This window comes from Talpa europaea (assembly GCF_964194135.1).
Source record: "Talpa europaea genome assembly, chromosome: 10".
In the NCBI taxonomy this organism is placed as follows: domain Eukaryota; kingdom Metazoa; phylum Chordata; class Mammalia; order Eulipotyphla; family Talpidae; genus Talpa; species Talpa europaea.
This window is the reverse complement of record NC_140077.1, coordinates 101,852,669-101,865,731: the sequence shown is the minus strand read 5'-3', so window position 1 is coordinate 101,865,731 and position 13,063 is coordinate 101,852,669. Positions and strand designations below refer to the sequence as shown.

At 34.9% G+C, this 13,063-nt stretch overlaps 1 protein-coding gene across 2 annotated transcripts in view; it reads left to right on the top strand.

Moving 5' to 3' along the window:
* GRIA2 (glutamate ionotropic receptor AMPA type subunit 2) overlaps positions 1-13,063 on the top strand; it is a gene marked incomplete at both ends in the record, with an annotated part of 97,841 nt that overhangs the window by 60,967 nt on the left and 23,811 nt on the right. For both annotated transcript variants that reach the window (XM_084244474.1, XM_084244475.1), the window contains 3 exons: positions 10,629-10,796; positions 11,044-11,148; positions 11,806-11,916. In XM_084244474.1, coding sequence (XP_084100600.1) covers positions 10,629-10,796; positions 11,044-11,148; positions 11,806-11,916 — 384 coding nt within the window. The remainder of the gene's footprint in view (positions 1-10,628; positions 10,797-11,043; positions 11,149-11,805; positions 11,917-13,063) is intronic.

Below are 13,063 nucleotides of genomic sequence, written 5' to 3'. Positions count from 1 at the left end.
TTTAGAACTTGACAGTAAACAAAAGCAAGGACCCTGCCTCTTTAAGGTCTAGTGCAAGAAAGACAATAAAGTCTGAATGAAGAATGCCAGGAAGTAAGGGAACAGCAAACTCAGACACCCCTTTGGGCAAGAAGCCTTAGATTATTACAGTCTCTAGAAAGGCCTGAGGAGGCTATTGTTAAGCTAAGGTCTGAAGGATAAGGAGATATGGAGCTGTGCCTTAGAAAACTGCCAGTAAATTGAAGAATAATAGTTACCAATTTGTTCCTGATCTTCAAAATACTGTCAATAAACCTATTTATATGATCAAAATACATGAGTCAATAAAAACATATATATTGATAATTGATATCTCCGTGTATGTCTATAACTATATACATATATGTAGATGTTGGTATATAGTGATTATATGCTTATTAACTGAGGATCTTATGACTAGTAGAGGTAAATTGGGTTCTATTGTTCTTCAATTGTTTTGCAAACATGATTTTCTGAAGGGATGTCTATCTTTCTACCATCTATCTCTATCTGTCTGTATATATATCCCATGAGCCAGTCAACCAGCCATAATTCCTGTTGTATAATCTGGTCTCTGGGGAAGTATAGGAAGATAAAAATCTTAATTTGCTTTAGTAATTATTTAAAAAAGTATAATATTTTATGTGATTAAACAGAGCATCTGTGGATGCTAAATGCAGTGAACCACTCTGGTATAAGTACCACCATGTCTGTTCCCCAAGGTTTGAACATGCTGGGTCTTCACTTTTTTATTCAGTACAATTTATTGTCTATACAAATATATGCATATATTTACTTGCATATAGTGAACACTTCTGCTGCTAGTAGCAGGTGTTTTTTGTTGTTGATCACTTTATTTAGAACAAGATAAAGAGTATAACTTGGGAGTGATAGATCGAGGAGTAACTGGGATCAGATATTCACATTTGTGGTGAAATAGGATTTATGAAAATTAAGAACAAAAGCTGCAAAGCAATTTCAAATGGATAGTGATTTTTGTGTACCTGTTTGTATATTGTAAATCAGATTATGTATTATACAGTGAGGGGCTCTGCTGCTTCATTTTCTCTCACTATTGTGTTTATATATTATGGAGTTGTGTTTTTTTTTTTTCCTGGACTTAATGGAAAAAAATAAATATACATGTTGAGCTTTAAATTTGTGTTTGGCTGTGAGACTCTTAGATAAGTATTGGAAGTTTTGATGTTCTCTGCCTTTGGATGTGTAAATGCATCCTTTAAATTTCAAGTCAAATTCAGCAAACATCCCATAGGATGTTAAAAAATAACCTAGAGGTAATTTTTATCAAAATTAGGTAACTTGTTTGATGACCTTGATTGAGATTCAGCATGGATTCTATTGACAGCAGCATTTCAGGCTTTTAGAGGAGCCTTGAGGTGGAAAAGCTTCATGGACGCCTCCTCTTTCAGTTCGTGTCAGTGTAACTCTCCACAGTGTTCAGTCAAGTGTGAGGCTGACCTGTTCTGTGGAAATGAGGCTTCCATCAACTCAGAGATGGTGCCAGTTAAGTTCTCTGAGGGGGAGCCCTGTGGTACCATCCTCAAATGGTACCAGTGTCTTCCTTTAAATATTCTATGAGTCATTGAGTTGCCTCCCACTGCCTCCTGCTGTGAGGAAAGCAAAATGAGATTTTTTTTCTCATGGAAGTCATATCATTATTATTCATGTCTCATGCATCCAAATGCAAGGCAAACACGGGGTGTGAGAGATCTTTGGCAATGCACTCTGCTAACATCTTTACAAAACCTGCTGCCGGATTTTACTCTGTTGAGACCTTGATGGCGACCTTTCTCTGCCCTCTTCTACTGTACTTTTTCCCCTTTAAAGTGCCACCTTTCCCCTTGCTTCTGCCAAAGTTCCACAGATCTTTCATCGCTGGGTGTTTTAAAGCACATAGGCTTATAAATTAGAAAACGTGGGTCCTGCTGCACTGTTTGACCCCATGTCCCATGTCCTCATCTGCACAATGCAGTCCTGGCCTTAAATTTCCAGGTTGCAAACATTTACAGACACTTAGGACGGCTTGGAAACATGGGTGCCAATAGGAGGCATTTTGGGTGGCCTTTAAAGTTTTATAAAAAGAACCGAAAATCTGTGGGGTGAATACAGATTTGGGTGGGTGTTTGTTCTAACACAGACACATTGCCTATCTAGTAGAGGGCCAGAAACTAAATATAAGAAACACAAAAAACCCTGCCTTGGATAATCCACAATCAAATTAGAGGAGACACACATGTCAATAAGCAAATACAATTGAGAACATTTCATGCAAAATATGCCAACACGCTGCTGTATGATTAGGGCAGTGTAAAGAAAGAGAGGAGCTGGAAGGAGAGACAGCTGAGTACGATTTTTATGTCACTGAAGAGGAAAATATTGGGGGTGGTGTTGGGTAAGGGGGGGGGTGACATGTATAGGAACTGTAGCAGGATACAGAGTCAAGAAATGCACTCTTTTTTGGTGCTCCAAGAATTGAAAATATTTGGGACAGTTGGGAGTGGCTTGTTATGGGGTTGCCAAAAGGTGAGGCTCTTCAGGTGTCAACATGTCAGAGGTGGAAATTACAAGATGGGAACACTTTCATTATTGTGTGTGCTCTGTAAGCAGAAGAGAAGAAGGCAAACTACAGAGGGGACCATTTAATTTTTCCTAAATAAAAACAGGTAACATATTCTCAATATATTATCTAAGGAAATATATCAAGGAAAGGGAGCAAAAATATCTCTAGGGAGATTATTTTTTATTTGTTTTTTGGGGTCACTGATTGTAGTAAGTAATGATAATTTCCTGATAATTTATATCTTGTTTTACTATACTACAATAAAAACCTGTTTCATAGGCAGAAAAACCTAGAAAAATGCAATTTATTATATTGAATTTTCTTTATGATTAGGTTTCAGAAATATCAGTTATATCAAGTTAGGGAAGATATAAATCAATTATTGTCCAAGTCGTAGACTTCCCCAAAAGCTGTTCAACTTCCCAGCTTCCTAATTAAAATCAACCATATTCAATAAATATGAATACAATGTTATATTAGTTTCAATATTTAATGTATTTTAATAACCACCAAATATAGATGGGAAATGTTAAATTTCTTTATTTTTTCATCTTGTACAAATCATGGCACAAGGATTTTTAAAGCTGATTCTCTGTAATTTGCTACAATATTAATTCATTTCTTTATCATTTCATCTTCCATTCAATAAATATTTAATGGGTTTCTTCTCTGCAAGCAGACACCATCTTAGATGTCAGAGAAAAGACAAGGCATTTGCATTCTTCAGACTAGAAAGCAGCAATTACCTTGTTTAGCATTGATGGAAATTGTCATATTGACATCTTAGAATCCATGCACTCAAAACAAATCTGATTTCTCACCACTGCTCCCTCTTCAGCCCCTGCACATTATTCTTTCAGAATTCTTTCCATCTCAGTTGATGGGAACTTGGCTTTTCAATTGCTATTTGAACCCAAAACTTGAAACTGTCCTTGACTTCTCTTTCTTTGCTTGCCCATATGCAATTCTATCTGCCCTCACTTCACATGACTTTGCAGACATCCTTCCTCCAACCACCATTGTCTCTGCTGGGATGAGTGCAGTGGTCTCTCCCAATGGTTTTCCTGCTTCTATATTTGCCCCACTATCTTCCATGTTTGGGATCCTTTTAAAACAGAAATTAGATTATGCTTCTACCCTGCTCCAAACACTCAAATGGCTTTCTGTTTCAGTTGGGTAAAAGCCAATGCCATCCCATTAGCCTGTTGAGACCCTATATTCTTTGTCCCATGTGACTTTACCTCTTGGCACTCTCCCCCATGCTCACTGCACTTCAGCTGTTACCTCAACAACACAGAAGGAACCTACCTAATTTAGGAACTGTGCACTGACTATTTCTTCCGGATTACTCACCCCTTAAGGATTTTGATGGGTAAACCTCCTGCACTCTTTAGATCTTTGTTCAAATGCTATCTTCTCAAGGAAGCCCAGTGCAGCCTTTCTACTCAAATTGTAATCTCTCCATCCATCAGGTTGTATCCCACTGTCATTTCCCCTGATCCAGTTTTTCCCATGATTACCTTCTAGTGTACAGTATTTGTTATTAATTTGTTCATTGCATTATTATCAGTCTCCTTCTGTTTAAAAGTAAGTGTCACAAGGAAGCAGATTTTTATTTTTTGCTGCCTATTTCATTACTAATATATATCTCAAGTTCCTAGAATAGGGCCTGGCACATAATAACTATTTAATAGGAGCTTTCTAATGAACAAATAGGAGAAAAGCAGATGTCACATGGTAGCAAAGGTCATGTGGTAGTATTTGCAAGAAACCACTAATCTTACAGTTTAAGATCTGGAAATTAGAAAAGTTTCTATAAGGTAGGGAGGGAGTATAATGGACTATGGTGGTGCATTATGGGTGCTTTGAGGCAGGAGTGCTATGGTTACAGTGCCAGAAGGGGAGAAACCTACACCTCCAGATACAACAGTAATGTAAACCAATGTTACCTCTATTTAAAAAAGGAAGAAAGAAAAGATTCAAGCAATATAAAATGTGAATCCTGAATGAGAGGTAGACAGTAGGAGAGTGAAATAAAGACAGTGCCTCTCTGTAGAGGAAGTAAGTTTGACATGCATGGAAAATGTAAATATTTCCTTAAGGTTGGAGGATGAACAGAGGTGTTTTGAAGAAATACTGAGACCTAGTACTTTGGAAACATGTAGGATCCAAATCGTGTATGCCTTTTTGACATACTGATCAGCTTTTGCCTTATTTTAAGTACAACAGGGAACCACTAGATGATTGTGGTTTGGACACAGGGAGATTCCAATGACTACTTTGTAACGTAGTCAAAGGGATGCATGACAGCCAAGGACATGACAGCTAAGGAGCTGTTAGGAAGATCTCACAAACAACCCAGGCAGCAGATGATAGTTATCTGAAGTGAGGTTGTGGCTTGAGGGTGGAAGGAAATACATGCAAATTCTTTATTTGAAAAAAAAAAATAGCAAACACCAAAATTGCTCACATATACTATTCTGATATAATCGAGTTGAGAGATATTTGTGAATTACAGCCATGACCCTGAAACACTGTGTGTCGGTTATCTCATTTGCCCTGAATGTCATACAGTGGTCTATACAAAATACACACATACTGGATACTTGTTGAAATGAAGAGTAATAAAATGAAATATAGGCAAACACTTTGAAAATGGCAGGTCACTGAGAAACAAAATAGGCAATTATCGTCACCATGAAATTTGGTTTAAGTTTCTGCCCTGCCATTTGTATGCTCATTTATTCAGCCTTGACAGAAAAGTGGTGTTATTTCTCTTGATGAAATGTGAAATCACTGAGGCAATCAGACCTGCCCTTCAGGGCACCTGGATTTCAATGAAATCCATGAAAGTGAGCATTTTACCTTCTTACCATCTTTTTTCAAAAAGACGCAGATTATGAAGATGAGTTGCTGCTACCTCAAAAAACAATTTGCAAATATTTCCATTTTTTAGATAGGTCTTCAGTGCTTTGGGTATCGTCAACAACGTGCAAGGAGTAACTATCCATTCTACCTTGTCGTGTCAGCAGTTAAAACCTTAGTCTGACTTTTGTGTCTGTAAAATCCTGCTGGTGTTAAGGAACTCAACCGTAATACGTGACTGACATTTCTGTGGTGCTTTAAATAATGGCTTTCCCACAAGAATCTCATTTCACTCAGGAAACGACTTGAAGCACAGACTCAAACTTTTTTAATTGCTGTCCTAAGAGAGTTATTAGGTCTGTCTGAAAATAGTATAATCTTTTTCAGTCCAGTAATTAGCACCGTGCATTAAATAGTACCCTGATGGCCTAATAGAATTAATTCCGCTTCTTGAATGTTTTAACGGACCAAAACTGTGGTTGACACATTGACATTCTCTACTGCTAGTAGAAAGGCATTTTACCCACAACTTACTATGTGTACATCTACACTCACACACATACACACACACAATGTTTAAATTATATATAAATATATAGATATTATATATTAAAACAATCATATATAAACACATCTATAATTGTTTTATACTGTTTAAATAGTTGAAACAAACCCATAAGTTAAAATTTTATATTGATAGCATTTTATATTTTATAAAAAATAATTGAAAAATATATTGAACTTTTAAATATCTCTTAACCATTCATTGAAGTTAAATATCAGGAATTACAATTGCTGGATCATATGGTGAAAGTAAGTGCTAGAAACTGCTAAACTGTCTCCCGAAGTGGCTGTACTATTTTGCATTCCTACCAGCAATGAAAGGGACTTCCTTTTGTTCCACGATTCTAAGTTTTTAAGAAGATTTTTGACTTTATGCAGTAAAGTTTCAAAGGGCACATGTTCAAAAGGTAAATTAAAGAGGATCTTATCACAGACAGCTCTTTTCCAGAGAGTGGACTGCAGTTGAATTTGAAATTAAGTGAATAATTTTATAATGTATTTCCTAATACTGGTCTTTTTACTATGGCTCTATTGAATTCTTGGTTATTGTTAAGAAACTTAAAGAAAAAAAAAAGATGTTCCAAAATGTTCTTTAGAGGTTTAATTATTATTGTAGAGCTCATCATTTTGGACCCCGTTGATTATTTTGCAAAATGAAGCAACTGAGAAGCACATTGTCTAAGTTTCTCTAGAGAAATATCAGAGTATAATAATTTTATTTAACTAAATAATTCATGCTATTTTAAAAATGAATATTTAATATTTACCAGGTCATAAAATTTTTAACATCCCAAAGTATGTTACCAAAAACACTATTTTTGTGGAAAGTCATTGCTTCTAGGAAATTTTAATATGGTAGTAAGCTTGAGCAACACAAAGTTAAACTGAAATTGTCACTACAGGTTTCTCAGGACCTGTAATGTGCCAATATGAGTATCACTTTCTGCACTTACTGGATCCCAGAGAGTGAAGCAGGATAGTGGCTTTCAAGACATTGTAAATCAACAAGTTAGTTTTGCAACCGTCTAGGTAGTCATAATAGGAAAAAAGAAGGCAAACACGTTGGTCAATAACTTGTACTTTTAGCATATATTATAGTTCCCCCGCTTCTCATTCTCTGTAACTCTATTCATTCAGTGTGGTATATTCCCACTAACTGTACCTTCTGCCTCAGTGCATCTAAGATGAATGAGTTTCCTGGGACTCCAAACATTCTGTTCTAAAATCAGGTAAGTCCCAGGCAAACCTGGACAGTTAGCAACCTCAGTATTCCAGAAACATAGAGATCTGGATTCAAATTTTACCTTTGAAACATATTTTTGTGACCCTGAGTAAAATATAACTTAATTTTTTTCTATTTTATTATTTTTTACATGTAGTACTTCTGCCAATATTGATGACCGTATAATTTATTATAAACCTGCAGTTTTCCTGATGGAGGGTGATCTGTAAGGACAGCAACTGTGTTTACCTTCCGTCTCTCCCCAGGATCAGCATCGGGCCTGTCTGATGGAGGGTGCTCAAAGAGGGTGGATTTAATTAATTACTTATTGAAGGAGCATTGGTTTATAATGCTGTCCAAGATTCAGAGGATCACACCTCTTCAGATGTATGTTACCATACACGACCCATCACCAAGGCACTAAAATGTTTCTAACATGGCAACTTCATCAGTAGATTTGGAATAAAAATATTTTTGCTTAGGATTTTTTTTTTTGAAACACTTATTAGGAAATAATCCAGCTCAAGTTTGGCACATAGAGAGGTTAACATAAATTCCTATTCCCTCACCTTTCTTTCCAACACTACTATGACATAGAAGACACATTGATCTCCTTATTTCGTCAACAAGAAATACTGGACACTGTGTAGTCATCTTGCCCAAGATAGTAGAATAGGAAACAGTAAAGTCAAGGCTGGGACCCTGTCTTCGATGTGAACTGCAATGCTTTCAAACTATGCTCAACTCAATTTTAAGTGTTGAGGAAAACTTTGAGAAAGTGGCCACCCTGGGGGATTTTGTAACATTGTTACAACACCTAAAGTCTTTAACTTCTGTTGTGAATATTTTTTCTATCTTAGCAATATGCAGATAACATGTTTACGAATAGATGCTACCATAAATTTTTACATTTTGCCTATTTATCCTCTTTATATATTTGTGGCTGTGAGAACAAATAAGTTCCTCCAAATTGAGAAGGCAGTTCAGTCTAAAGATCAAAGAAGGCACCTCCACAAATCACAATTAAAGTTTATTAATGTGTAAGGGTCCCTCAACACGGGAGCCGGTGGACAGAAGTTTAGTTAGATGGGATCAACACCACCCACAGATAAGGGTCCTTTAATCCCCTGCTTAGTATGTGGACTGATTCTTGTATAAAATTAATGATGTCAGATATTGGGTGGGGGAGGAGACATACCCCATGTGTCTCTGTCCTACTAAGATGATAGAACTTTGTGAGGATCACAAGTACAGGTTAATACCAATGAATGAAACAATGGGGTTGCTGGTGATCCTCCCAGGGTAAGGCAGCTATCAGGCATTGGTCTAAGATGGTGTCCATACAAAATAGTCACTTTGATTTTCCTATAGAATATTCACTAAATTCTTAATGTACATAGATCTTCTTTTCATCCCTCTTTTTTTTTTTTTTGACTGTTGGAGTACTGTTGTCTGGTGTCAGTGATTACAGTAGTATGTTATTGAATAACATGTGCTGACCTTTGGGCATAACACACATGTTTAAAATGCATATTTAATTTTATTTTTCAAAAATAAGTCTCAATAAGTGTACATTTAGAGTGAAATAAAAAGCGCATTTGGAAAATGGACCATAAAAATATTTTCCCAGATTTCTTAAGTGTAGATATGATGTGATTCTGATATAGTGCTGCAAAGCATAATGACCCCCCACTGACATATAAATTCCCAACTCAGCTGAGGAATTTCACAGAACATAAACATCGGGACAGAGATGATGCATTTGTTTTCAAAGAAGGAGATAGTTGCATTGCCATCATGTTCTTTTCAAATTAATTTCCATCTAGTTTAGTGACTGGTATAATAAAGCTGATATATTTAACTATCCAATCAAAAATGTGAACATATTTGTTTAGAAAAATAAATGAGCCATATATGTAGAACATAAACAAAAAGGAATTCTGAATATGAGATTGTTGATTTTCTCTCAGCCCAGAAGTGTGTTTCTGTGATTGTGACTTTTAATTTAAAATGATAATAGGTCTGAGACTGGATTAGATTTGTACATTTAAAAGAGGTTGAAAGGATTTCTCTTCTTAGTGTGCTCATGTTTTGAATCATAATTATTTTATGCTGTATGGGCCTGAGTGCTTTTATTTTATCCAGCCCAATCTTATTTTTTAATGTAGCTCACCAACTTTTAAGGATCTCTAAAACACTTAGCAGATGAATTTATAGATTTCTTATAGTAATGGAAGCAAGCTGACTCAAGGAAGATTTTGGCTTTTAGCTACTCTACTTTTTAATATAAATTGAAATAATTCTTTTCTATAATTTCCAATTTATTTAATTTAGAATCCATTTCCTATTCAGTGACCTGGAGCTTATTGTAAAACAGACATTGGCAATGAGCTGACAGTTGCTTCATGAGAAAGCTAATTAATGTTCATCTTTCCTTTAGGAGAATAAAACTTATACTTAAGTGTGATACTTATATCCTGCTGAGATATTCCTTATTTTCCAAGAATTTTTAAAGTACATATCATTTGAAATAATGCCTGTGATATAAAATGGCTTTTTAAAAAAATGGTGCATTGATAGTCTAAAATGAAAACTTGGAAAAGAAATATAATTATATTTTCTCCTTAAAATAATTTTGCTTATAATATTTCTTTCCCTTTTTCATTAAAATGACATAACCATTTTTTAACCATTTTTAAAGTGAAATAGAAAATTTATTTTAATGTGATATGTGCAAATTAGATTTTGATATTCTGATAAATTCAAATTCAACTTTGAATAACTATTTTGTAGTTACTTTTTTTTTGCTAAAAAAATTAAATTATTTCTAATAATGTTTTTGAATTATTTATAATTAGCATATTCATTAGTACTCATATTAACAAATCTAACCTTTATTAGTATCACCTGGATAAACTTAAGAAAATACCTTCCTAAGGTCCCTGCAGATCCATGTTAGCGTCATTAAAGCTAACCTAGACAGTGAGGATCCTGGAACTAAGCAGCCTTTGTCAAATGTTTCTGTTAGACCATGGAGGAACATTTATTTGATGATTTGATAATTTATATAACACCAGATGGGCTAAAAAGTGAAACTTGACGAAAAATTTATTAGAAAATAAATCATCACAATCATTATGAAAAGCTCTCACCTGAAATAGCTGAGATATTAACATAATACAAATTTTTAGTGCCATGAGCTCCTTCCATAGTCCCACCCTTCCTACTACTGCTCTGAGATTCTTAGGTTTCTGAATGCAAAAATTTTACCTAAATCCTGCGACTTTGATATGTATTGTGTCGCGGTCTGATGATTTCCAGTGGCAGTGAGTTCTGGGTTTTCTCCCATTCTTATGCAACGCGTGCTCTACTTTTCAGTATACTTCTGCCCTGACCTATGACGCTGTCCAAGTGATGACCGAAGCTTTCCGCAACCTCCGGAAGCAGAGAATCGAAATTTCTCGAAGGGGGAACGCAGGGGATTGTCTGGCCAACCCTGCAGTCCCCTGGGGACAAGGTGTAGAAATTGAAAGGGCCCTCAAACAGGTCAGTCACTCAAAAATCATTGTCTGGAACTCAACAATACTACCTTTTTCTCCCCTGTGAAATTAGCCATACTGTTTTATTCCTTATGTTTAGATATATTATTTTACAATTGCACAAAAGCAAGTAGAAGAGTAAAAAGAAACCTTAATAAATGCACTTTTCTTGACTTGAGATCAAAGAGAATAGCCTATTTGTATCTTCGGTTGAAGTAAATTTATAAGTGTGATCCTTTTCATTTCTCCGTTAGGTTCAGGTAGAAGGTCTCTCAGGAAATATAAAATTTGACCAGAATGGAAAAAGGATAAACTATACAATCAACATTATGGAGCTCAAAACTAATGGGCCCCGGAAGGTAAATGATTAATGATATAAGGCTAGTTCTCTCTCTCTCTCTCTCTCTCTCTCTCTCTCTCTCTCTCTCTCTCTCGTCTTCCAAAGGGTCCTAGAGATACATGTCTACAGTTGAACAACTTCTAGAAATAGATATATTTTTGATTATTTTTCTAAATTGGTTCTATTTATTTCTAGTAAAACTGAAATGTGTTCTTCAAATGACTTTAAGTAAAATTGTTATGTTTTTATATACCAATATAGAGAAAAAGGTCAATGACAAGAGAAAGAACTATTATTGAAAGTTTATGGTGGAGAAGAGAAAACGTAGCCTGTGCAAATAAGCATGTAGCTGTTCAATTCAATAGCTTAAAAAAAAAAAAACTGTTATGACTAAAATGCTAGGTTTGAATTTTATTTATATTTCTGTAAGATCACACCCAAATTACCTATGAAAAGTGAACATGAAGAGACAAACCATTTTTAGGAATTTGTTTATTTTTATATTGAATTTCTATTCCGATTAGATTTACATATATAAAAGATACATAACTGTTTCAAGGAAGCACAGTTAATGTAGGTTGAATTTTGGACTCAGATACAGATTTGAAGATGATTAAGTGCTTCGCTAATACAAAGGTCGTTTATCCATGTGTCTATTTTCTGTAAACTTTTTCAGATTGGGTACTGGAGTGAAATGGACAAAATGGTTGTGACCCTTACTGAGCTCCCTTCTGGAAATGACACCTCTGGACTTGAGAATAAGACTGTTGTTGTCACTACAATTTTGGTACTTAGTTACATATGCCTATATTTTCATTTACTTTTTCTTATGAAAAATATCTGTCAACCAGATATTTATATATTTATTTTATAAATATATATATATATTTATTAGGACAATTATGAAGACAGCATTGCATTTGCAATGATTGAATTATTTATTGCATTAGTGTATATTGCATATATATTACATTTAGCATTTATAATACCAAAGCATTAGAAATAGCCCCTAAAAATGAAGTGATGTAAAAATTAGAAAAAATTAAAAAATTTAAAAAGTGAAGTGTAAACTGTTGCATCAAAGTTTATCAGGGATAGTCTTAGAGCTTTCATTGTATTTCCTCAGGTTTTTTGGTTGTCCATTACCATATACATGTGGGTGAACGTGGATAAACTCTATCTTTAGATTTGTTACTGAGCTTAATTATGTCAACTTCTCCTTCACAAGAAAAGGTGAACTCCTTAGAGACAAGAATGATCACTCCTCTTTTTACCATAAATCTCAACACACGTATTGACATAAAAGCGTCAATAAATGTGCATTGCATTGAACAAATGAGACAAAATTGAACTAGATTTTGAACCTCTGGGCTTTGGATGGATGGGAGATGAGAATTATCATGACAAGCTGTTGATGAAATGAAATGGAGTTCAGTAAAGGATATAATATTCAGATAAAGCAATTTTAATTTGCTTTCCTAAACAGTGAGGTAGTAAGTTTGTGGGATTCATTATCCTTATAATATAGAGAAGAAAATACAGATAAGCAATTTGATAAGAAACATTGTTAAGAACTTGGAAATATCAATACCTTAATAGGTGCAGGCTGGGTATTTGAGGATTTTAGCTTAAATCATGCAATTAAGAAGAACTACCTCATTGAGACACCAATTATCATTGGTGCCACTTTCCAATGGAGAATATTGTGATCTGTTATTTTTATACTTCCTCTTTCTTCTGCTATTCTCTGGCTGTCTTTGTGTCATCATTCAATGGTATTATGTCTTAGATGAAACGAAACCTGAAATCTAAGGGGGTGGAATCAGTGCATCACCTGGAAAATAATTCTTTTACTCTTTTAACCATGAACCTAATTTCCTCATGAGCCTTATCCTTGAAACAGCAGTGTGCAGGATAAATGCTGGCTGTTGGGC